Source organism: Eucyclogobius newberryi, unplaced genomic scaffold (genome assembly GCF_026437365.1).
Source record: "Eucyclogobius newberryi isolate DKJ021-1_F unplaced genomic scaffold, fEucNew1.0.hap1 SCAF_1, whole genome shotgun sequence".
Taxonomy (NCBI): Eukaryota; Metazoa; Chordata; class Actinopteri; order Gobiiformes; family Gobiidae; genus Eucyclogobius; species Eucyclogobius newberryi.
The window spans coordinates 37009082-37036243 of record NW_027315723.1 but is presented as its reverse complement, the minus strand read 5'-3'; the positions used below and the strand labels follow the sequence as shown (position 1 = coordinate 37036243).

At 40.4% G+C, this 27162-nt stretch overlaps 1 protein-coding gene across 2 annotated transcripts in view; it reads left to right on the top strand.

Annotated features, from left to right (window-relative positions):
* The first annotated feature begins 11734 nt into the window (after positions 1-11734).
* jag2b (jagged canonical Notch ligand 2b) overlaps positions 11735-27162 on the top strand; it is a 51139-nt gene continuing 35711 nt past the window's right edge. For both annotated transcript variants that reach the window (XM_072445217.1, XM_072445210.1), the window contains exons 1-2: positions 11735-11904; positions 12901-13221. In XM_072445217.1, the coding sequence (XP_072301318.1) occupies positions 11833-11904; positions 12901-13221 (393 nt within the window). In that variant the 5' untranslated portion in view covers positions 11735-11832. The remainder of the gene's footprint in view (positions 11905-12900; positions 13222-27162) is intronic.

Here is a 27162-nt window from a genome sequence, read left to right as displayed (position 1 = left end):
GCTACAGAGAGATGCCACTATTCTGATTGGCTATTAAATGATTTTGATCCTCTGACAGTAATAGCCTGTTTTCACTTGCACTATTTAGTCTAACTGGATGTCCGACTAGTACAAACTGCACGCGTGGCACACTGGAGTAACACTTTTCACTCTTGTAGTCATTCAGGTTTGGCCCGTTTGACTTGGACTCGTCGTTCAATGCCACTAAATGAATGAAAGGGAAGGTTTGGCCGTGTTACTGGCTCCACGCCATGCCAGAGTCATTGGATCCTTCTTTCATTTCAGTTCATACACATTTCAGTTTAATTGAGCTCCAGCATTTGTGGCCACTGCGACAATGACACTTCTGTAGCCCTATCTATGGGTTTCAGAAGGATGAAAAGCGTGTAACGTCGCCATAACCATCAGCAATTCAAAACAAAATATTATTATACCTTTTTGAATGGTGAAAAGTACTCCAAATGGCGCCTATAAACAGGAAGTTAAAACCCATGAATAGCATCACTAGGTAGCAACATGAGGGCATTGCTATAGCTGAATACGTAATCAAAACAGGTTTAATTGTTTAGCTTTTTTGGACCAGAAGACCTAATATCCTTGAATACATATCTTAGCAAAAGTGTATTGGTAAAACTACTCGCCTTTTTAACCTTGATTTGTAGTTTGGTTGTTGTGCAACTACAAAAGCCATACCCCCCTTATGTTAACGTAGAAATAATGGTCATCAAGTTAAAGCCTTTACATTGTTTTTTACATTGTTTTGTTGCTGATGTGACCCTGAGCCGTTTGGACACTTCTACCTCCATCTCTCAGGAACATAATCAATTGTCCAATCGATTTGTCCAATAATTTTGAACTTTCAGAAAATGAACCTTCATGGCCATGCTGTAGAGACTTCTTTTGTGCCCAATTTATGACGTATAATAATGTGTTGTTATGTGTAGAATTCTTTTGTACGGGTGCTTGAAATCCTTGAATATGCTTGAATTTTGTCTTTGAAAAGGTCTACAAACCGCGCACAATATTCCGAAGTTCCTAAAGACAGAATTTGCTGTTTAACTGGCAGGTTTTACATTTGTTGACCTGTTTATGGTTAATATTTCTGCGATTACTTGTCCACATGAAACAAACACTGGCACAAAGCTCAGCGCCGTCAAAGTCTGCGTTTGATTATGACATTGAGCATTTGTGGACTTGATTTATGTGGATTTATGGCCTCTGAACTGAAATTGTGACATCAAATTCAAAAGCGTGAATTATAACGATCTATTGACCTGCGTACTTTGTAAAATGTAGTAGATGCTTGAAAACGGCGAAAAAGAGAGTAAAGCGATTGTGTGAAGGGCCAAATTGTGATGGGTAGTGGCACCTCCAAAAGTACACTATATCAAAAAGAAAATATTTGTATCAAGCATCTCATAGGAATTCTACACATAATATCTTTAAAAATATATTACTGTAAAATCATTGATACGTTTGTGATTTCATTTGTGTGTGTCTTTTGCCAATTTTAATTTTTTATAAAACTTTTTGAAAATTTTGCTATCTTTCTCAGATTTTGTGTAAACTGATTGTGGGCAGTGTTTTAGTATTGTCTCCATTTATTTATTACATGTCAATATCCGACTCTCAAACATGACAAATTGACACATTTACAGTAGTTACATATGATAATTTGCATGTGCACCGTCTGTGTTGGATTAAACTACATTGCGTTTCAATAAAAAGGGGTTCAAAAGCCCAAAACGAAAAATAAAAATGTTTACTGTTGTTATTAAAAGTCGTGCAATTGGATGCTTCATCTGATTGAAATACTCGGATACTAAACTTTATGTTAAGGTCATGAGGGCCAGAGCCTTCAGCCGCTGTCACTCCTGACCTCCCGTACACAGACTCTTCCACTCTGCAAGTCCAGACTCTAAACTTATATGTTCAGACAGTCCTACACCACATAATCAGTCTCTCCCACACCGACATCCACTGTGTGTTTTATTCTGTTGTTTTAATGTGTTTTATTCTGTCCTTTACTGTGTCCTTTGGGTTTTGAAAGGCGCTTATGAATAAAAGTGCCGTCTCAACACTTGGACACGGAGACTTTTCCACCGCCACATCAAGGGCTAATATTGACCCAGCAATGAGCAAACTGTCCTAACCTGGATGTACCTATGACAGAGAGAGCTGTGCATACATTTAGAGTTATTGACACAGTTCAGTCTTGAGAAGGGACATCGCACTGCTCCTTACGGTGTCACCAGGACGGGTCAAAGGCAGAAGACCCAATTTCCCAATGAGGACAATCAAACATGCCCACCATTAACTGTCTTTAACTGATGCTTATTACAAAGTTCCTGCTGCGTGGTGCCAATTTGCCCTTCCTCGCCAACTTTGTGAATGGCCTCTTTTGATTCTGCAGGATATTCCTCATTCCTTGTGACAAACATACCGTACTCACTTTTATTATCAGTTCTGCAAACCTGTACATGACAGACGACTCACTTTGTACCTTTTTGTTAAGCTCAAAGATCATTGTTATCATTCCTGCTTATGTGAAGTTTGTCGAACACCTTCCCAATGCTGAGTGAATGGGGTTTTCCCTTGTCACGGTTGCATCCACAGCTCTTTCCTCTATTTTACGTAAATCTGTCAGTAAATGTTGTCCTGTGGTTGTTAGATACCCTTTCCTCTGCTGAAAAAACAAAGGTTGAGACACATGGAGATAAGGTTGCGGATCAGGAAATGGTTGACACGCTCCGACAGTGAATCCTCAAAGAGATAAGAGGCATGAATGTAAACTTTGCTAATCCCGGTGGCAATCTGGGTTTTCTGAAATGGAGGAGGTTTTCACTGTTGGCCAAAAGAAAGGAGGAGATTGATGTGGCTGAGAAGTGGAATCTGTTGAATGTGTCGAAAGTGAGTCAAAAGAGAAATGGCAAGCAGGCAAAAACATTAATATCAGCGTTCATCTGTTGATTTATATGGGATACTGTAACTTCGAAAGCTGTTTTTTTTATTACTTGGGGACTTACGAATCTCAGTTTAATGTCTCACCTTTCAAACATAATTTTAATACGTAATAGATTTATTTAGTGTAGTTTTAAGTCCAAAAATGGGTCAATGGGGTTTTCTCTGTAATACTGTAAATACTAATATATCCAGAATCCCCTTATTCACCTGCAGTGTCTCGCCTTAAACTGATTTGTCCGTTTTAAGTATAGTGTATGGTAAACAATTGTAAATGTTGGTATTTTTGTCGTTGTAACTTCACCCTTCACCTTTGTCTTTTATGTAAAATCATATTAAATAGCGCACCTGTCTCTGATGCAGTCAAACGTTACAGAAAACTCCACGTCGTCACTGAATTCCTCTTTCTTCACCAGATGGAAGCTGACATCTGTTAAGGCTTATCCGACCACATGCTAAAATATGCTTATCCTGTAATTGTCTTCATCAATTAACAAAGTAATAACATCTTCAATGCCTTTTGTCTTTTAACCAACTACAAACCACCTGTAGACCTTGTGCCACCCACTGAGAAATGTTTGCTTCTGACCTCTAGAAACCATTTCAGCTTCAACAGAGACCATTCTACCAAGCACGTTTCCTGGTCAGGTTAGCTCAGTGTCCATAAATGCCTAATATTAGCTGCATAAATAATACAGGGTCTCGGGTTGCGTGGTGAGGGGTCTCGTGGCTGGTCGTAACTGGACAAAGGTCTCCAGTGGGCATATGGAAGGTGAGCGGCAGATGGATTACCACTGGTCCATTCATTCACAGGTGGAGGTGCAAGACACAGTGGGGGTCAGGGAGGGGGAGGGGGGATTCCAGGACAGGACAGGACCACCCCCCCACACACACACACACACACACGCACCTGTATGGAAATGAGCTGTGCATGCTGGGGTTTACCAACTCGATCTAAAGGTAAGTTATTGTGATACTAGCAACAAGTGAAAAAATAACCACATTGTAAACAGAAGCAATGACAAAAGAGGAAGAATGGCAAACAGAACAGCAGCAAAAGAATGAGAAAACAAAATCTAAATGTCAAGATTCAAAGCGATGATTTACTTTCAAAGTTACTATTTTCATCTTTGCGCTGTAACTCCTCAACGTCTTGCTTTTTACACTTATACACATTCGTTTATTTGTACATACACATATACTAATCTGCATATCTTGTTTGACATGAATCTTTTGCCGTCTTTGCTACTTCAATTATTTAGAATAGTATTATTCTACATTCATGTATTGCTCTGTTATTAAATCATGTGTGAGCGACTGTAATTTCCCTTGTGAATCAAAGTTTGTCCAAACAAATTCGAAATATATATTGTAAGTTTATATGTTAAATATATGTTTAAACCAAATTTAAATCATACTTCATCAAGTATATACAGTTTTGTCAATTACTGTTACTTTTGCCTTTATTTCCTTTTAATTGTGTTGTTCATCTCACAACTGCAATGTAAATAAAGCAATGTCAAATGTGCTCCTATTGTAAATTGCCCTCGTTATTTTAAAGGATGTCATGAAGTAATGTTAAGGATATAGAAATCTGACTTCAAAAGCTGAATCCATCTCAAAACTCCTTCACCCATTTGCACATAAAGTTGTACATCTCCTTTAATGACTTCAACATGTGCTGCTGCTGCTGCTGCTGCTGCTAGGGGCCATCTTAACTGACAAAGGAAGAGCCCAGATAGGAACCAGTCTATAAATTTACCTCAAAAGACATTACACTCTTTAATGCCGTTTACTAAGTCCTGATCTGTAGATGCTGGTATGTAACGGATCTGAAATGAGGTGTGAAATGAATGATACAGCACAATGTAAAAGTCACACTAGAACGTAGATAATTTTGCCGTTTGAAACAAGAACAGAAGCATTCTCTGGTAATTGAACCGGGGCTTCTCTAGTTATTGGGCAAAACCTTGTGCACTCTACCATTATGCTGTTTTTCATGTTGAAGAATCCAACCTATTGTAAAGTATTTATATATAGTATTCTCCAAATCCCAATGTGGAAAAGCATTAAGCAAGAACATTTGCCACGGTCAAATGGGGACAAGTGCTAAACTCTGTTCCAAATCAGGGACAGGAAGAGCTGGAAGTGTAAGTGATGCAAACTTGTCTGTCCTGTTAGCTACGGCTGGTTCATTGTAAACCAGAATTGTATTGCCACAAATCTCTGCTTGGTCTAATAATAGGCTTATTTTATATTCTCAATGACATTGGTGCAAAGCTCTCTAAACTGTTGGTTAGATGGAGCCTCACGTACGCTAATGCAAATGGGAAGTTTTGTCCTTGGGTATTGAAGGTTTTGTTGTCATGTTAACCACATAGTAGTAAACTGGCAGAGTCAACTTGAAAATGAAATGCTCTACTTTCTATCAAATTATTGCAAGTAAGTTGAGTTCCTTTTCTGATCTTATTTTAGTGCTGACGTAGACTTGGTTTGGTCCTGTTCTAGTCATTGTTTATCACAGAGCTAGTCCAGGTTTAGTTTTGCCATGCTTTAGTCCCAGTTTTGATGTGGTGACTGTGTAAAAGTGTTTCCCTCATAGACACACCTAAATTGGGGCTAAACAGGTACTAAACTTGGAATCAAGCTTGGACTAGAACTGGGGAAAAAATACTGGACCCAAGCCAGTGAATGTACCCACAGTGACCCTGGGTATCAAACCCTCTCCCCATTTCCTTTAACTGCTTATTCATTTTGTGTGCATGTCCTTGCTGTTTCATTCATGAGGACTGATTTGTGCCAACTTTAAACTTTGGACACACTACTGTTTCCAGTTCCAACCAATCAAATCAAAGCGTGTGGCGTTCATTCACTGTCGCACACTTCACTACAGGAGCAGTGCCGGAAAAGCCACATTCCATCCAACAAGTACAAAACAAGAGTTGGATTGTGCATGTTTCCTTTATGCAGTAGTTTAGTTTATAACTGGCCACCTGATATAATTGATGTATTGAGTATTGATGCAGCTCTGTGTTTGTTTCTGATGCCTCGTGTACACTGACTCCAGAGCTGGGACGGTTCGGGACACACGTGGGTTACTTGCAGATAGCAATAACTCTGGGCCACTGCAGTCCGTTCTTGACTTGACCTTTCACGGGAGAACACTCGTCTAATGACCTGAAGCTGCACCAAACCGCTGCAGTCTCTGGCAAAGCTAGACTTCTGCAGACCCACACAGTGAGGCTAAAAAGTTGATTGATTGGTCCCCAACCACACCCGGACCGGAGTGTTAAAGGTGCAACATTTCTGGTGATATATCTCATGTAGACTACTACATTAACATGCAAATAACTCAATAGATGCCATACTTTAAAACAATCTAGCATCTCCATAGCCCCTAACCCTAAGTTACATACTGCACCTTTAACAGTGGCATATAACTACTGGGTATATAAAATATTTTGAGATCCAATAGGTGAAAAACACAAGGGTGCCAGTATATGTTATTCAACGTTATAAGTGTCTTGAACTTTGAAGTATGTCATGCTATTGAGAAAGTGTTCCAAATTACACTGTGTCAAAAGACGCCCACAGTGCAGGATTCTTCCCTAAATCAGGGTTTAGCCTTGGCCCGGGATCAAGGCTTTTTAAACCAGTAACTAAAATACATGAAAACAAATGGCAACACACAGTATAAACACATCCACAAAGCTGCTGGCAGTGACCCTGCTGCTGAGTAATGAGTGAGGAATGAAATGATTGAAAGTACTTGAAACGGTTACACAACTTAAACTAATTTGACCACGCTTTTGGTAGTTCTGCTTTAAGCCTGTGCTTCTCTAATGTAAAGTGTTAGTTACAGTTTGATAATACTCCAGCTCTTGGCTGTACAATACGGGGAAAGGTTCTGTCGCTGAATACCTTGATACAGTAAAATGAAAAGATGTTGTAAATGCAATGTCAAATTAAAGCACATTTAATATAAACACTAAAAGGATTAAATAAGGAGTAAATTGAGAAAAACATGACTTTTAAAATATTTTGGGCAACACTTTATAATAAGTACACTTTAATATGAACAAAGACTTCATTCATAATGAACAAGCAGTTTATGAAGAAAAGATCATGCTCAGAAGCTACTTAATTAACACTATATTCCTACCCCATTAATTACCAAACCTGAATCGTTCTTAAAAAAAAGAAAAGACAAAAAGTTCATTATGAATTAAGTCATAAAGTTTTTTGTTTATGCTTTATTAAGGTTACTTAAGGTGCAGTTATTATAAAGTCTCTTTCAGACTGAGAACCTTACAGCCTTATCCGACATAATTCATTTCTTGTGATTTGGATGTTGTGTTAACCATAATAACGCTGTACACCCATTTGCAATATCTTGTGCAACCGTGGTGGTCAGTCTATAATGCTGATGCTAGAGACCCTTATTTCCTATTATAAATTATTTAAGACCCTCAAAAAGTCATGTATTTGTATTATAACCCACTGGGGAAATAAACAGCACTGACATTCCCAACCCATCATTTACCTCCATTTGACTATTTGCACATAAGCTTTGCACAGTTTACTTCCCAGTCATGCAATTATTAGTGATTTCGCACTGGATGCCCTCCCAGATATAAACAGTTTTTCTTGGGCCTTAAGATTACAGCAAGTCCACTGGATTTTGACACATACAGTAGGCTGTGTTCACACTTGTGGTCCTGGTTTGGTCCCGGTTTTGTCCTGGTTTGGTCCCGGGTTTAGTCCTGTTGTATGTAGACAATCCCATGCTTTAGCCCAAGTTTAGTTCCAGCTTTAGTCCCAGTTTTGATGTGGAGGGTGAATGCAAAGTAGGCTCATACCAAACATCAAACATCCAAATCTTAAACATTGAAGAAACCAATCGGCATGTCGGGCAGCAATTAAAATACTCATATTACCATAAATTTCGCGACTAAAAGATAAAATTAAAAAGAAAAGCTTGCCACATCCTTGACCCTCACCACCGCTGTGTCCATCCACCAAATGGTACTCCCGGACAGCCCCAAAAAGATGCTTAAAGATAAAAGAGAATATCGAGCAGCCCCGGCGCGTGCACAAAGACTGGAGATCTGAAAGGAGAAATGCCATGAAAAATGGATGAGAGCAGCACCCCCATGGAGGCTCCACTCCTAATCCCCTCTCCTTCTGCACACTCGGCCTGAATGCAAACAGCAGCACTCCACCCGGGGCCCATGCACGTACCGGGTTTAGTATTCAACGCCTGCTTTCCTGCCTGGGCCGTTGTTAAATATTAGGTAGAAGCGATTCATAAAAATATATGTTTGAATTCTAAATCGCATTGGATTCACTTGTTTGAATGGAGGTTTCTTTTGTTGTCCAAGATGGGGAGATAAAGTTGATTTGTTTGCGGTAATTTTAGTGGTCCCAACTCCATTACCAGGCTTTACCCACAAGAATAACCCAGATAATGACAATAGTAAACCATGTAAACTATACAATCCAAGCTCCCATTAGTGGGTCAACACGTAGTCCTCTACTCTTGCCTCCAATTGAGATAAATGAGTACAGTTTATTCAGGTGTTGAGTCATTTTAAGGTGTTTTTTTTATGCGCAAACTTCTCAAAGATCCAAAGTTTCCTGCCAAAAGACACAATGAATTACAAAACTTCTGGTCCGTGGGCTATTGATTTTACACTGCTCTTCGTCATACATTATTTCTAGTGAGTTAACTTACAGTATTGTTCGTTTATAGAGAGCATAAACATAAGCCTAGTAATGTTCTTGATGAAGGAATAGTATTAGAGATATCCAGACACGTGTGATGGTGGAGAAAAGGAGATAGTGAGTCCGAGGAATCTTTGTTGAAAGTATCTACATGTCTTAACTTTATCTATGAACACATATTTGTATCACCACAGACTTAGTTACAGTTTCCATGCAGCTCATGTCTGCCACTTACAGTGTACTTAGATACTGTATATATGGTTACAGACGAAAGCCCAGCACCTCTTGCTCTGCTCGGGTGTGAGTCGATGGCGGAGGAGGCCTCATGTGTGTGAAATGTTCCAGTCATACGAGCAGCGCTGGAGGATCACACTATCACCACTGCCTTTGCTGGTATCTGCTGTGGACTCTGTGACGAGTGGACACAGATGAAGGTGGCACTGTGAATGTGACCCTGGTCTGTACCATAAAACTGTGTTACGAAAATGACCGGAGACTTTTTGTCTTTTGCAGTTGTGTTGGATTATCAACGAAATTCAAAGTTATTGTGTTGGTTTTCATTTGATCTGTTTGTGGGACCCGACTGCTGGAGGTGGGATCAGGGGGTCTTTGGCTTCAAGTCTGAGTCAAGCCTTTGGTAATTTTCTTTGAGTTTCAAGTCTTTGGAAGTCTTTATACCAAATGACCAATGATAATTTGTAATGCATATAATTTTTATAAATAGTCTAATAATCCTGGTCACAAAGGAGTGGACATTTTCCAGTAAATCAAATAGAGTGTTTTCTAAATACATGTATTTTTTAGAAGAAGAACATCAAATCATCTCAAGTCACAGGTCTCCAAGTGAAGTCTCGAGTCACTGGCCTCTAAGTCCAAGTCGAGTCCCAAGTCTTAGTACATTTCATCAAATCTGACAGTACACAACTCTGCCAACCGCATCCCAGATTACCATGTCCCATTTTCCAGAGATTAACATCTCAGATGTCTATCAATTCAAGTGAAATGTAGAAATACAGAATTGAACAAATTAATCTCAAATGAAATCTTATCAACACAAGCCTAAAGTGGAAAACTTAGTAAACCTACAGTACTTTGTAGGAGACCAAGAATAACCTCACGACATAAGCATGACTTTATAGTAATATGTCTGAAGGCACACATTTAAATAAGAAAAAGCCTGTAGTTTCCACCTGCCATCTGTCACCTTACCTGAGCTCACCTCTGTCAGCTGATCCATGCAAATGAACAAGACACAAAACACAAGACAAGACAATACACAGCTTTACATGCAATATCTTCTTTTTAAATAACTGGAGGAACAGAATAGACAAACAAACAATCTTAAAACACTACAATGGTATATATCTACCTCCAAATAAAGACTATACAGCAAGTTTTCATATTACATATTCAAACAACATGTTTTTATATCACGGTTCAACTTAAGTTTAACTTGTTTATTTTTTTATAACTCTATTTGGTTCATTTGGACCCAAAGAACACCCCCAGGTTTAACAAGATACTGGTTTAGCATGCAGTACTTCACATGCAGTACTTCACATGCAGTATTTCACATGCAGTACTTCACATGCAGTGCTTCACATGCAGTGCTTCACATGCAATACTTCACATGCAGTACTTCACACGCAGTACTTCACACGCAGTACTTCACACGCAGTATTTCACATGCAGTACTTCACATGCAGTACTTCACATGCAGTACTTCACATGCAGTATTTCACATGCAGTACTTCACATGCAGTGCTTCACATGCAATACTTCACATGCAGTACTTCACACGCAGTACTTCACACGCAGTATTTCACATGCAGTACTTCACATGCAGTACTTCACATGCAGTACTTCACATGCAGTACTTCACATGCAGTACTTCACATGCAGTACTTCACATGCAGTGCTTCACATGCAATACTTCACATGCAGTACTTCACATGCAGTACTTCACATGCAGTACTTCACATGCAGTACTTCACATGCAATACCTCACATGCAGTACTTCACATGCAGTACTTCACATGCACTTCCTCTGTGTATTGACCGTGCGGCAGAGGGCGCTTTAAGCTTCTGCAAAAGCCCGTGTGGAGTGCGCCACGCTGAACTGCTGCTGCTGCTGCTGCTGCTGCTGCTGCTGCTGCTGCTGCTGCTGCTGCTGCTGCTGCTGCTGCTGCTGCTGCTGCTGCTGCTGCTGCTCCTGCTGCTCCTGCTGCTCCTGCTGCTGCTCCTGCTTCACTGGTGGAAAGTGTTCAACAGAAGGAGCTGTATTTTTACACACAAAAGCAGAGAATAAACCAGACAAATAAATAGCTTTAGAACAACGTAGTCAAAATCATTAAAAGTGCACCTAAAATAACATAATGGGAACATAATGGGAATAAATGGCGGGGTTTTGCACATTGCATGACAAAAAACACAATCTATGAAGATAACACAATATTAAAAATCGATATATTATTTGGCACATGCTTTTACGCAGTGGGCTAAAGTTTTGAACACGATTAAAGCCCCATCAGAAAAATCCAGTGCAATGGAAGTTGCTCGGAGGCTGAGAGGCGCAGGAGGCGGCGGTAGGTGTGTGCGCCTGAGCCGCGGGCACAGGGAGAGAGAGAGGTCTCCGGCGCCGGTGGTTGGCTGGCCGGCGCGCTTGCTGGTGGGGGTTATTATACTATTGTCCGCCCCTTAATCCGGGTTGGCTCAGAGACTGCCTGCAGGCCAATTTGTAAGTGGTTTGCGCAGCTGCCAATCAAAGCAGACATCCTCTCCTCAGTCCGCGGCATCGGGGGGGAACATCTCAGTTGCTGTGTGGAGACATTTGACGGAGGGGGCACTCCCGTGGTACATGGACCCGCATCAGTGCCGCTGCAATACGCCGCCCGCCGCCGCCCACAGACCGCTACTACTACTACCGCCGCAGCCCGCTCCGCCTCGCGCACGCACGCACACCGGGGACGCCTCTACGGTGTGCGCGGACGAGAGACGACGGGCGCCTTGAACCCCTGCCGCCGCCGCTGCCGCCCGCCTCGCGCGCTCCCCTCCGCCGCGGCGCGTTCTGCGTGTCAGCTGCAGCCGCGAGAGGAGGCACCAGTGTCGCTCGTGGTTCCCTTATGTCACTCTAATTGATCGGCGGCAATGGGGAAACGCACCGGGATTAGGCACGGGCTCCCGACAGTGTGCCTGCTCCTGTTGACGTTGTGGACCGAGGTAAGCGCGAGCGGGGCACGCAATAAAGACGCACGTTATTTGAAGGGAGGGGGGGAATAATAATAATTAAGAAATAAAAAATGGCAAAAGTTAGTGGGCGTGGGCGCGCGTTTTATTGTGACTCTACGTTGCGTTTTAATCGATTAATTGAATTACGTCAGTTGTGTGGAGCGTGTGATCGTGTTACCGTGACAAGATACAAGTGTTGGGGATTGATGCAGGCTGCACAGTGCTGCTGGTGGTGGAGGCTGCTGCTGGTGCTGGTGGTGGTGGTGCTGGTGGAGGCTGCTGTCCCATTTTAGCTTGCTTTAAAACGAAAGAGGTGTTTGATTGTGGGGGGTAAACGGGCCTGGCACAGTGAGAAGTTGCTTGAATTGGCCTCTGCAGCAGGTTAGTCCAGAGGCACGCATGAGAGCCGATGCACCTTGTTCACGTGCTCCCTTCATGGTGCGGGCGAATATCAGGCACTTGCGTTCCAAAGAATCGCCTCAAAGCAAGGGAAACCATTCAAAACGGACCACTTTGTGCATGGGGTAAAATCTAGCAAATATTTTCACTTCAAACTAACAGCATTGTGGACAGCAAGTGCAACGGTTTAGGCTGAGTTTGATCTATTATGCTGAATTGACTAGAAATGTAGTTTCCATCACACCAAGCTGCACCTGCGACCTTTTCTGTGAAATGACCTGCTCCAAGACAAAATTTGGATGTACATGACACGTAACAGTATATAAGTAAAGTTCAGACTAGATCATATACTTATGTTATTCCATATTTGTCTTATCTGACTTTTCCCACGGCTCTTTGACTTAAAATGTGACATATCCATGCGGTTTTAGAGAATGCATTGCTTAAAATGAGTAATATTGTTTCTTCTAAAAAAAAATATTTATAAAACCCATCGATCCTGATAGCCCTACTTACAACTACTGTGTATTTTTGGAGTACTTTCAGTCATATCTGTCCCATATCTCACCTTCTCGTGTTGTCCCACAGTTGTCCCAGTCCACGGGCCACTTTGAACTGCAGCTGATTTCGGTGGAGAACATAAACGGCGAACTATCTGACGGGGAGTGTTGTGATGGGCCCCGGAACCACCAGGACCAACGCTGTACACGGGACGAATGCGACACCTATTTCAAAGTCTGCCTAAAGGAGTACCAAACCGAAGTGACCACAACGGGGCCGTGCACGTTCGGATCGACCACGACGCACGTTCTCGGTGGAAATATGTTTTCTTTTCAAGGCATGAAGAATAATCCCAATAAAGTCGATGAAGCGGGGAAGATTTTGATTCCGTTTCAGTTCGCTTGGCTGGTAAGTGGAAATTATTATTATTATTATTATTATTATTATTATTATTATTATTATTATTATTATTATAATTATAATAATACTGCCATGCAAGACGCTGACATGTTTCAACTCCTGGAGCAACACAAGCTCAGTCGATGTTTGTGTACAATGAACGTTCACGACTGTTTGCAGTTCTTTGTTTTTCATTCACGCAAGGTCTTGTTTCTCCTGCTTGAGTTGTGGTGGTGTGTAGGCTCATCTCAACTTTAGTTTGACTCGAACCCTGCCATTTTTGCCTATATAATGACTTTTATAATTGGTGTGAAAAGTTGACCGGGCACTGGTTTTAGATGCTTAACAATTACAAGTTGATATATTGAGCTCCAACTTACTAGAATTGTCACTTAATATGACACTTCTCCACACAATATCATTAAGCAGAGCTCATGAGTTCCGACACATATCGTGGCTAAACGATTGCATGCTTGCCTTGGATCTGGTTGCAGCTTCAGTGCTTGGCCGTGTCATCTGGGTCATCTTTTAAAGTTGTCCTGATATATTAGCTTGGCCTTGTTCCAAACAAGACTTGCTCTCACCTGCCAGTCGCCATGATCAGACTAGATTGGAGAAAATACTTTTTCATGGACATAGAGCTGAAGGGTGAACTATGTCTTTACTCCCCTTACAGTCGCTGTATCGTGTTAAGAGGAATTTGACAACTGAAGTTACAGTTCTAGAGATTTATGGAGAATTCAAGGCGCACATCAGTAAAGGAAGTTTTAAAGGTGCAGGCGATGCCATCAGGCAGTTACATGTCAGATCTGTGCTGAGGCGACTGCTCACAGTACCAACACATGTTGGTCAAGGTATTTTATCAGTAAAAATACCTGTAAATGAATAAATACATGATTGATGAGTTTAATGCCATGCTGGACAAAATCTCTGGCGATGTTGGTGGACCCGCTACCTGAAAAGTTGCTTAGTGCACCTTTTAACCAAACAGCACTCACTTTCTAGACCTTTGCCAATGTAGTCATATTTATTTATCAATGATAAAGATGTGCCTTTTTATTCAGCACATTCAAGAATAAGGAATAAATAAATCGACAGTCAGCTGAAAAAACAAATCCCTTCTATAACATTATTATCGCCAATGGCGAGACATTTATTTACACTCCCATAACTAAAACCAGTAAATCACTTTCTTTTTCCTGCTTTCTTCCTGCTCATGTCTTTCCCCATTTAAGTCCCCTTTATACTGACGTGTGAAGTATGCTCGCTCTGACATATGCTTTGCCTTTGGGCAGAGGTTTTTCTCCTTTTTTTTGATGCATTTTGACACCTCTCCTCCTTCGCCTCTTCCCCCGCTGCTGCCGCACCCTCTCCTGCTGTGGGTGCCAGGTGGGCCCAAGTGGTCCCTGCAGGCGATTAGCTATGTCTGACTTCAGTGTGACTAATTGCGAAAGAAGTCGGCACGCGAACAGGTTGTGTGCATGTTATAACTATTCACACACACAAAAAATGGAGAATGAATTTCAAAGCTTTTTGTTTTTATTACCTTAAGGGCTGCAGTTTTCATCCAACACTTTTATAGACGCGTGTGATTGCTGTTTTAAAATACTTGATTAATTGTTTTTTGATGTGCAAGTGAAATAATTCAGTCGAACTTTTAAATGTTCAACAACCTCAAGTACCATTTGTTGCTGGGATGGTATACTTTGCATAAATGCCACAGACTCGCACCAAGGCTCGGTTTCTTCTGTTGCAATGGGAAAGAAATGGTGGACACACAAAGGGTTGCAATGATTTAATTGGAATAATTGTGACTAACTGATTACAAAAATAAGACTATACTGACTCAAGTGCGTGCTTTATCACAAATATACTTGCAGTTTTAATCCAAGTTAATTAACTATAAGTATTCTCAGTCTATAAGCATTCAGATGCAGTCAATTTTTACATCAATAAGGTTATAAATGATTTAAAAACCTTAATTCAACTAATCGACTAACTATAGTCGCTGACTAGTCAACTTGTGATTTAGAAGCCTTGGACACAAAGCTGTTCTAGATCGTTAGAGTCAGATGAGCAAAGTACACTGTAATCTTTACTCTGCAATTTGCATTTACTATCTGTATAAATTGACTTCTCAGATGCTAATGTTGCTAAGCTTCTTTATGGGCATTTTCAGTTTGCCACAGTGCTCCTAGTCATTTGATTACATTTCCTGTAGCTATATATTGCTGACTAATGCTTTGTAGCCCCAGGGTTTTATAATATTGTTGCTTTTGTTTGGCGTCAGGTGGGCTCTCAGTCAGGAGCAAATTCACACCGGAATAATCTTACCTTAAGCTATAGTTTGTCCTTTTATGGCAATGGTTTAAATACCTTACCAATGCCAGTGGTTTGTGAACAGTGCTGCTGGTAAAGGCAGTGTAGGTTGACTGGTGTCTTCTGGTGTTTCTTTTATTTAGTCCTTAGTCCAATATGTATACTGGTTGTTGTTTTACTTCATAATTACATCCTGGTTTATCATTTGCCCTTATTGTCTTGCATGTTTGCTCATCAGTAGCATTTTTGCATGAAACATTTCCGAAACATTACACTCTTTCTACACTTCTTCTGCTTTATTCTGTTCTGTCTGTCAGATGTTGGGCATCCCCTGATAACCGAGTACTATAGCCGTGGCAGATGTCACAACAAGCCTGTCTGTGGCCCACACAAACAAAGATGCAGTGTGTGGCATTGGCTGGTGTCATCTGGACAGCTGTTCATTTCAGCACTCATTGAATTACGACTGGGATTGTCTTAGCTGTGGGGATAATCCTTTTTAAAAATCATGCAAAATAGTTAACTCAGTCAGCTATTGTAGTTGAATTGTATTGTAACATCTGTAAGAAATGGATTGATCTCCAAATGCCAGTACTAAACTAAGAAGCTGCAGATTTAAGCCTACTTTGTATGTTTTAAGCAGAGTTAAGTTTCAGCAATGGTTTGTTTTTTAGGCATGCAGAGATTTTTCTGACCCATGTTTTAAAATCAGGATGTGGTTCACATGTTTTAATCACCTCCAGGAACATTAAAAAAGCATTATGTATCTTTTCATGTGGCAAGTGCGCTACCTGCTTGTCTCTCTGGAGATGTTACCCTGACCAAAAAGTGACATAGTGCCCTATTAAGATTTGAGAACATTCAGGCATGTTTGTAGAGGTCAGAACTACAAGATTTTGTTGTTTGGAGAGAAATAATTATAGCCTTTTGACAATTGAAGTAATTCAAATTGCTAATATTTCTGCAGCCTTACTTAAACATAAATAAAACGCATTGTATCCAAGCGAACCTGCTTAGACAGAGCATCCCCTGGTTTGCACAGAGGACTGTTTGCTCATAGCGAGGTTTCTCCCTTTTGTAGTTCTCCTAGTATTGTACCAAAGTGTGTGTTCATATTTGATTTCTCATCTTCAGTGTGAATAGAGGTGTATTTCTTTGGACGGCGTCCAGTGGTTCCCCTGTATTGGCTCGCTTACAGAGGAAAGTGATGCTCGGCCTACGCTCGTGGGTTTCTCTGTGGGCAGGGACTCACCCAGGCTGCACTGCTTTCACTGGCCAGATTTCCTTCGATTTTCTTTTCAGACACGGACAAGAGAATTGTACACTTTCTAAACCATGTTGTATTCTTCTTTGGTTAACATCTTTTGTGGTGTTCCTTTTTTATTTTGCTTTTCTGCTTTCTTCATAAATCAGGTTGGGCAGATGCAGAAGGCGAGGCAGGTGAAGTGTTTTGCCCTGCAATGTGTTTTGACAGTTAAGCGGTTCTGGACCACCAAAATTGCGAAGTGTAAATCCATCAGTTCAGTGCTCGATAATTTAAGGAGTTGTCACAAGAAGGGCACTTAATCGAAACAAAAATGAATGTTAAACTCAAAGTATATAAAATTGTCTTCTGATGCTTGGATTTCTTTTCAAATTTCAGGATTACTCTTAAAAGATCTACAGTAGTTGTCATCATGCACAAGGCTACATTTGTGTGTCTGATTAGGTTTCCTGTTTACTTGCCCCTGCTGAGAAGAGGCCAGTGAGGAGAGAGCGAGACATATCTTACTTCCATTTGATCACTAATTAAATTGCCGGTGGAATTTCTTTAGCTCCCCTTTGTCTCTGTTCTGCTCCTCTTCTTGGCTGCATCAGGCCAGCAGACATCCGTTTGAAGTGTCGGTAACTGTATCTTCTCAGTTGGATGTGTGACTCTAACTTGGATATGATTTTTGTATGTGGAAAAACATTTGATGGCAGGTCTTAGACCGTACTTTCAGTTTGTATATTGCAGTCTGAATCCTTGTAAAATTCTACTGGTTGTCAGTTGTTTTTGGTTGCAATTGCTGTTTTGCATGTGATGTACTTGTAGTTAGCAATTCAAGTTGTCAGATTCTAGTGTTGTGATTATTAGAAGAAACACAATTATTGACAAATGACCAACTGTGAAATCCTTAATTAACTTTCATTGACATCGTCTGGAGTTATTTGATCATATTAACGTAATCGCTCTTTCTGAATTATAATGCAACGCTAATATGACATGAACTACCAGGAGAGAAATTAAAACAATTTACATTTCAGGTTTACGTTGTACAGAGTACAGTAGCGTGCAGTGACTTATGGATGGCCAAGCAGACTTTGGTGTTCATCAATATTTAGTGGATAACAATTGATGGAAAAAGTCAGTCTTGAAACCCGCTCGCCTGTGTAAAAGACGAACACTTATCCTACTGAGCTAAACTTCACTTCACTGATCACTTAATTACACATATTATCTTTTCCTTTATTTAAATACTGCCTGTATTTCTAATTAACATCTAATCATTAGAAACATAAACAGAGCCTTAGCTACAAAGACTTGTCTCTAAAAGATCGTTTTTAAGTATGTTGGTTTAAACTTGGCGCTGCTGTTTCTTCACTTCCTCTGAACCAAGATTCCCAAACAGGTTTATTCAGCGCAGTTTGAGGCTGTGTGGTCCTCTGCATGCGCAGACCTCTAAAAGAAGCTTCTGTCCGCTCTGATTCTAAAAGCTCACGTGAATCATGAACAGGGCTCTGAATACGGTCACAAAATTAAAAGTGGCAGAAGAAGAAGAACCAAGCTTCCTATGCAGTACTGCTCAGTGGCCTGTAGAGGCCACTAAAATTCGCATTGACTTCTAGCCAAGCTTCAGCAACAGAAGTGAGGGGGAAAATGGAATCCTTTTGGATATATTTCGGACCAATTTAAATATAGTTGTGACTAACTGTAATTTTAGATGTTTTTTGTCAGTCACTGCTTGCCTTGATTACCTAGATCACTGTTGGCGTATATTGAATTTAAAATAATTTGAGTTACTGCAAAAATTCTCTCCATTATAATTTTTTTTATTTTTTGCAATTATTGATTCATCTTGACATCCCTATTAACAAGTACTATTTTATATTTTACAAGCAATAAAAGTAGTAATCTTTTGAAGTTGAGTGACAACATAAAAACAAATAACATTAACAAACTCAAAGCCAAGCTCATATTTTGCATTTTCCACTTACACAGTTTGGTCTTTGAAAGTTCATCATCCCATAAGTGCTACTCCATAGATGGTCTAGTTCCCATTTAAACCATGTTAATCTGTTCAGACCTGCTCTCTCCCTCGCTGTCGGATTTTTGTTTTTCCTGGAGCAAACCCAAAGTATTTGCTAAGTTCTGGTTGACTGCGTTCAGAAGTGCAAACAGTGGTTCTCTACTGTTAAACCTTGTGTTGGTGTCGTTTGGAGAGTTGGTCTGGCTATGGTTCAAACAGGCTAATAAATCTCATGCTAATTAGACTAATTGGGCAATAGATGCATCTGATAGGCGGCCAATGCTGAACTGGTTTTAGTTGTGCAATTTACACCACCTCCTGGACCTCTGCTATGTAAATGTAAATCTATATCTTATAGATGTAGTGTGCACGTTTTCCCGTCAGGCTCTGCCACAGTTTGTCTCTTTGGAAATGTTGCTTTGCCTACAATGTTCCACAGTATGGCGTTAAATATATTTATCTCCACGAAGACAAAAATAAGGCATCACCAGGCAAAGGTGAAAGACAGCTATGTGGAGAGCCTGCTCATAGTAAGATGACTAAATGCCAGATAGGGCTGGGCGATGTAAAATTATGACAAAAAGGATGATCTTTTGGGAGTAACCTGATAATGATAATCTGACAATCCAAAATAAATGTGTTCAAACGTGTTTTCAAATGTATTATTTGTGGTTTATTTGTCAGAGGAATGTGAAATGTCTGTTAAATGAATCGGAAAAAGTGCAGAATGTTGTGCATCTGAAGGTTTACAACATAAAATGTTTTCATTTTTATTTTTAATCCACTTTTTTGTTGCATTTTTAAAATATAAACTCTACACTCTATATACACATTTATTTCGAAAACAACATTCACAATATGATCTGCATTTTTCTATATTGCCCACCTCTGATATGTTTAATGCCATATTGTGGAACTTTCCATTCAAAGCAATAAAATCTCCAAGCAGATGGCACATCCTCGTCAGAAAAGACGCATCCTGCATTTCTAATGTTTACTGAATCCAATCAACAGAAATTTAGAAAGGACAGTCTGAACACACTCTCAAATGCTGTTGCAGGGCTAACCACTCTGCCACAATACATGCCCAGAGGCATCATTATTGTTAGAATGAAATACTGTTTGCAAATATCTTCCCTTTCCTTTTACAGTTGGCTTCTTTCTTTTGGTTCCTAACACTTTCAAGTGAGAACAAAATCTATTAACTTCCTGTGCCTCAGATCTGGGACATTATAATTGTTGCTAAATTAATATTAGAAATAGGACGATGGCTTTAACACCAAGGGCTGCTTCAAATTCTTCTACATTGAGTCATATCTATATCTGCACTTCCAATGATCTGAAACGAGGCATACAATTGGTGTTTGTTTGCATGTTCTTGTTGTGTCTTGAGTGGATTTTCCCCGACCTAAAATATGCACAGTATGCTTACAATATAATTGTAAAAAATATATAAGTGACTTTTTTAGAAACAAAATGAAGTCACTTAAATTCAATTGTACTCTGAAAAAGAGAACAACTAAAATGTTGTTTATTATTATTTATGTGACAGGTCTCATAAACTTTACTTTAACAGTCAGAAAGTGTGTTTTAATAGAGCTAATCATATGCAGGAGGAATGGTAATGTAAATGGACAAAGCAAGAATTTCACAGTTTGGTGGCAATAATCATGAATAATTGTTAAATTGTGAACTTTCTTACAGCACTACATTTTGATATCCCTACACTTGACCAGTCGCCCTGGTGACAATGAAGGATGGGCCAAATGTAGAAGATTAATTTCATTACCGGAACAATGAAGTATTGAAAATTAAACGATAAAATTCAAGAATATAACCGGAGGCAAAATTAGCTCTGAATTCAATTGAAAACTGTTGCTCGATTTGGGAACCACTTCACAAGGTTCACCCAATCTGATTTGATGTATTTGATGTATTTTATGATTATAGGCTGCTCCCGTTGGCCACACCTGATCCTGGGCTGTTGCTTGGTGACTGCTGCGTGGACCGCTAGTAAACAATTCCACTCCCCTCCTGGTGCTCCATCTCCCTCCTCCCGTCCCTCGCACCACTCTTCCTCTGTCCTCATTTGGTCCCAGGGCTGCAGCGCGCACCTGAGAATCAGTTGCACTCCGTATTGATTTATACCATTGCCCGTTTTATATAAATCAAAGCTGCAGTGAAATGTCAACTTGGTCTGGTCTTGGTCTTCAATATAAAGGGTTCAAACTGGCTTTTAGGGAAAAGAATATTTGATTGAAATGTATTTCTTATTTTTTGTATTGAGTTATAATTTGTTCCAATATTTAGTTATTATAATGGTAATAATAACCTACAGATCTTCCCTATTATTGATATTCCGTAAAGTATATATAAGTATATGCATGTATATTCTGGTTATATGTCTAGGATTGTGCTTGTATAGCCATATATAACACACTATTTTTTTTAATGAGAATCTAAATGTGTGCTAGCTTGTTTTTTTACGCCCCTCCTCAGACCTCCTCCCCAAGTCCCTAATCAATAACAGCAAAACAGAAGTGTTGGAGGGGTTGCTAACGCTGTAATGAGTTGAAAGGCTTGGGTGCTATACATTTTTAATTGTGTGATGTGGAAAATTGCTGTTTAGAACATTACATTTCCCAAATGTGCAATAATATAACTGGATTTAAAATATTTTTGATTATTAGATGATTTTTCAGTTTTAGAAACTGATTTTAATAAATACAATGTATTTATTAATGTTTTGTGGTCATTCGTTACCACAGAGAGCAAGTCTGAGAACAATTAAAGGGAAATGTACTTCGAAGTGTCACTTTTGAGCTCTGTATGTATGAATTCAGTTGGATATAAGGTTTCTGAGTTGATTGACCGGCAGTGGCCTGTTGACTGTTGAGTGGAAAGTGGAAAGTAATTTTGCAGATCTAGAGTTCCTCTTATATTGCAGTGGGGGTGGGGGGATATTTACAAAGTCTGTAGTCAAGTATATTTGATTAATTGTTATTTGGTTTGTTTGGATTTGAGGGATTAGTGTGGCAGCAGTGGTGCTGCAGGTGGAGTGAAGAGAGGTTCACCAACTTCTCCCACTCCAATTACAAAAACATGCCTAAAGCAGGCAGACCATCCGGTGCCTAATCACTCTGTTATTATTAACTAGTGATGTTTTGCTATAACATAGTCCATGTGTGTTTTAGGTGTCTAATCGGTATATAAGATACCTGTAGTTAAAGCAGCTTCTGTCTGACACCTTTACCTAGTAACTCTTCATCCAATTAAAGCCATTAACGGGAACTGTGGCTTGAGAGTAAACAAACAATAGCTGTTCTTAACTTAGTTTTATAGTCTTGAAACCTTGCTGCCTATTAGACATTATTCAGGAGAGGTCTATATAGCTGGAAGTTCTCAAGTATACTCTAAAATTGTTTTAGTTGTATTTCAGAAATATTGTCCAACTCAATTTAAGTAAACCTTGCATAAACTTAACCTGCAATTTTGAACTACCGTCATTGATGGCATCATTGTGGAAATAACGCTTGTTACCATTAAACATCTGTGTCGCACAACTACGCCGCTTCCTGGCATTGTTTTTTACCACTTACCCTAAAGCTAATTCTGTTGCTAAGCTTCGTGGGTAATCGAGTGTGTCATGCAATAGCCATTAGCGCTGCCTGCTCCGTATGCTGCAGGTGACGCTGTTAATGCAGATGAGTGGTGGTAATGTTTCTGCTTGTGCATATTTCCGTTGTCCATCTCCTACAGCTCGAGCCACTGCATGTGTATTTCCTTGGTTAATATAAATGAGCTGTGTGCAGGTGCTGGGGGCTGCTAGCGGGGGCGGGTCAGGCTTGTCATTACATGGGCAGTTAAATTGTCACTGTACTGTCGGACCTGTTTGAAATGATAATGGATCTCGGCTGGGGGCCCGGGCCGCAGTGCGCTCCGTGAGGCGTCCTGTGGCTCCGCTTCAGCAGTCGGACCCCTAATGTCCCCCGAAGCGCATCTATTGTGGAAGATGGTGAAATCCCGGGAAAGGAATTTACGAGAATGCAGTAAAATAGTGGATTTTCCTTGGTAATTGTGAGGTGAAGAATTTTTTTTTTAACGTGAAACGATGTAAGAATGGAACAAAAGTGACTTTCATTTGTAGTGTCAAAGGTCTTACTAAGCATAATACAAAGGTTCAGTAATATTGAGTTTAAAGCCAATGAATCTTAATTGGTGCATTTGTATGGTTAAAGGACCGAGGCGAGCTACATGGGCAATGATCCAACAGTCACATGGAGAAATTACTTTTAACTTATTGAGTCTTGAAATTACTGCACTAAAAGATTTTCTAAGCAGTTTGCAAAGTGTCAATGAACAATATAGAAGGTATTTTGAGGTTTATACCCTAAATAAACTTTACCATAAAGTTTAAATGTTGTGCAAATGTCTCAAAAAATCCTGTTTAATTCACCCTGAATATGTTGCCTGCAAGTTTTCTCCCTGATTTATTGTCCGTTTGCCCAAAACTAAGCCTAAGCAATGGCATAATATAGTCACCTGAGGGCACATAACCCATAACATTTCAAAGCCAAAGGGGAATATTTTCCGCAACTATAGTTGAGTTAGTTCAAATTCTCTACACCATATTGACATTTTGCCTGAACGTTAACAAGCCGCTCCAAAACTCCTCCTTCATTTAGATCCAAACTAATTTTGTGTAAAAACGTGCCTTCTGCTGGGTGCTTGACATGTTGCATAGTGGGGCATGGCGCTGGTTAATTAGCAGCAGCAGGGGAGGGGTTTGTTATATTGGGAGTGCATGGCTAATGACCCTGTTGGCATAGTAGCAGTGGCGTGCTCAATGGTCCGTGTCTGTGTGTGAGGGAGTGAGTGCACAGCCGGCCCACAGCAGAGGAGCCAAATGCCCTCGTCCTGAAGAAAGGCATCTCCTCTCCTGGCACGCGACTCCTGGCAAGCAAAGATGACACAAGCAAGGCCTGTCATTGACTCATCACCTCTTCAATAGACCCTGCCAATAGACCCTTTTATAATGATTAAAATTTGATTTTGGATGCGTTACTTGTTGTCATGTATGTTATCGGTAAAAGCTGTAACGTGCTCTTAAAACTTCACAACCACGACTGAACCAGGGATGCCATTTAAATTAGTTTAGTTTAATGATACTGGGACAGTGCACAATAATATTACCAATGATATACCTTAACCTTAGCAGGAGAGGTTCATTGTACCAGCTTGTAGCACAACTACTAATTTATACCTGTATAGAGCCTTTTTGGGTTAATTGCATGCTGTAGGATCTGGCAACTTAAAGTAAGTCTCTCATTCTGTTTTCTGATTGGATTATAAAGCGCATAATGTGAATGTGTTTTTGTAAATTCAAAGCAAAAGTCAAATCATTTCCGTCTGTATTTTATTTGAATATGTTTACTTCATCTGAGAACATGAATTAATTAAAACTTGGCCACCATAATTAACGCTCTACGTTCTAACGTTATATCACCAAATTGTATACATTTTGTTTTGCCTCATATTACAAATGGCAGTTTTTTTAACATGATTTGCTCAAATAGGGTCCAGCTCCACAGTCTCTCACGTCCACCTGTCCATCTGAGGGAGTCGGATCTCTCCTTCACTGTGGAACTCCTCCAGGTTTCTACTTTTTCCAAGGACAGGGGAGCTTGGGACATTTGATGAAGGACAAGGGATGCTGGGACTTTGCCAAGTCCCCATGAACATTGTTTAATCTGTTTTTCACTTTCGCCCCTCTAGACAACCGCTGTTGTGATTTTGAGCATTACAAAAATAAATTGAGTTGAATTGAAAAATAGATGAATTTAGAATCAAACAATGACAGAAATGTTCGAGGGCGTCCCCTGTCTTTTCACCTCCTACTCAACACTTGGCAAAATCTCCCGTGAACGACGACACAATGGCACTTCTGGGATAATTGGTTTAGTTTTTATAACTGCCACACTGCTTCAAGTCCCAAGCTGCCGCAATGGAAAGGCTTGCACCGAGGACATTTCAAGGAGACTTTCTGTTGTGTTTGGGGCAATACAGCTGTGGTGATAAGATTGTTGAAACTCTGCTCAGTACACGGCCTGGGCATGTTAAAAACGACAAGATCTGTCATAGCGTGCTCGTTTTGGCTGTGTTTTTGTACTTGAGAGGATGAAATGCAAAAAAAAAACAATCCATCTATCATAATGCATTTGTACAAAATCGTCCAAATGGGATTTTACCACTAGAAGTCTTTGAACCCTGCCTTAGGGGAGATTAGCCTAGGTAAACTTTAGAAGGTGGATTTGTTTTCTATGATCTACCTCTATTTGAAATGGAAACCGTTAACTACAAAATGAAAAAGTGGTATGAGTCTGCATTTTTGGATGAATGAGCGCAGAATAGGGATCATATTTCTCAGTTTTAGAATTACTATTACAGACTTTAAAATGATAACATAAAAGACCTAATAATGCTTTTTTTTTGTACAATGCCATATATAAAATATAATGCCATAAACGTATTTACAATGTTCGCTTTGGAGTGCACATACAATGTCGGGCATATGGAACAGCAGTAAAAGTCGACAAGTGCTTCATCATGATCATTTAAATCGGCCTCATAAACCTTCTGACGATGATAAGTAGAAAGTTGCATCTGAAAGCCATCCAAAACAAGTCGGCACACTAGGCCTGTCAACGATAATTACTACATCAACGAGTTGTCGTACAATAAATGAGAGATTCTCTTTTCAGGCCTCAATATTTATTGTAGGTTACTGTGCACTAGTGGTATTGTTATTTTGCGACGCAATAAGGTTTTAGATGTCGAGGTTTGAATAAACATCTACAACTCTGATACAAACCAAAGTATGTGTTTTATTCTGCTATTTATGTAAAGCGTACTTTTTAACATTTTTAAAAGGGTCTACTGGAATTAACATGATTCAGGATTTTCTGTAGGAATGTATCGCACTCAAAATGTTGTCATTGCGACAGACCTACAACACACCTGCACAGAGCTGATGATAATGCGTTCCTCTGTCATGCAGACATATTATAGATTGGTCTAGCAGTTGATTGCAATGCAAAGAAACTTCTGGCATGGGTTCCGTCCACTCCAGTCAGTGGCATTGCTGCGCACTGTAGACCAACCCTTGTAAAAATCAAAAGCTGGGATTGACATCTCAGATTAATGAAGATTACATGTGGCGATTACAGGCCGCGGGATGAATCGTGATGACCTCATGTCCCATCACAAGGCAATAAATCTGGAGATGTCAGTGTGCACCTCCCCGGGGAGCTGGGAGCGGGCAAGGTGGACATTCGGATGACCCTTCAATGCCATGAGAACCCAAAATAGACCCAAGGTTAAAGAGTGGTAATGCAGCGAAGTCATTACGGCAGCTCATTGTTAGAAGAGTTCTACTTTGGGGGGCTAGTTGGATTTGGCCAGGCTGCTGCTAAGTCAATCAACCTCAGATCTTCCCCTTCCATTGATCGGGCATTGTTGGCTGACTAGGATTTTTGGCATGGGATTACACAGCAAGTCGGGCTCTCACATTCTTAGTATTCTTCGAATGCAAACACACGCAGCAGCCACATGCAGAGCTCTGACCCCTCTTTTTAAAGCGGAGCGTGCAGATCCCAGGCTTAGTGACCCCAGCCTGCCCCTGGCTTCCCCTTCCCACTGCCACCTCTGCCTGCTCCCCGGGCTTCATTTAAACGGCCACCTTCTTCTCACCCAGTCCACTTTTAGCGTGGGAACCTTCACCTGTGGCTCTACCCATGCCCCATCTGAAAGATATAAAAAGAGCTGTACCTATCTATAACAAGACAAAGAACCTTACTTTGTTTGATACGTCTACACACTGGTTTAAATGACAGCATCAGTTTGAGCAGGTGTAAATTTGCTGATTTACAACGGATGTGCGATATCTTGTTGATTTGCGCATGCCCCCCTTCTTGAGTTGAAAATGTCGGATTTCTCAAAGTAAATCCTCTAATCCATTAGGGGCAGGGTTTGGGACATCTGACTGACACAGGCTTCTTTGACAGCATGAAATACTGATCTGAGGCCACAAAGATGGCTGTTTAGAGCGGCGAAGGGGAGCAGGTGATTACATTTAGTCTCATACACAGATCTGGAGCAGGGAGAGTGTCCAGTTTTCCCAAACGTGGCAGCTTCTTTGAACTCCAGGCCAAAGCCAGAGCAGAGTGGCTCGCACACATGCTGACACTAATTGTGCCTGTGCTGACTGTGTCTCTTCACGCACAATGGTTTTGATTGGGATTGTGTTGTGTTACGGTGTTGGGACAAGGCTCTTTGTTCAGGAGCCTACCCCTTCCCTCCTCTT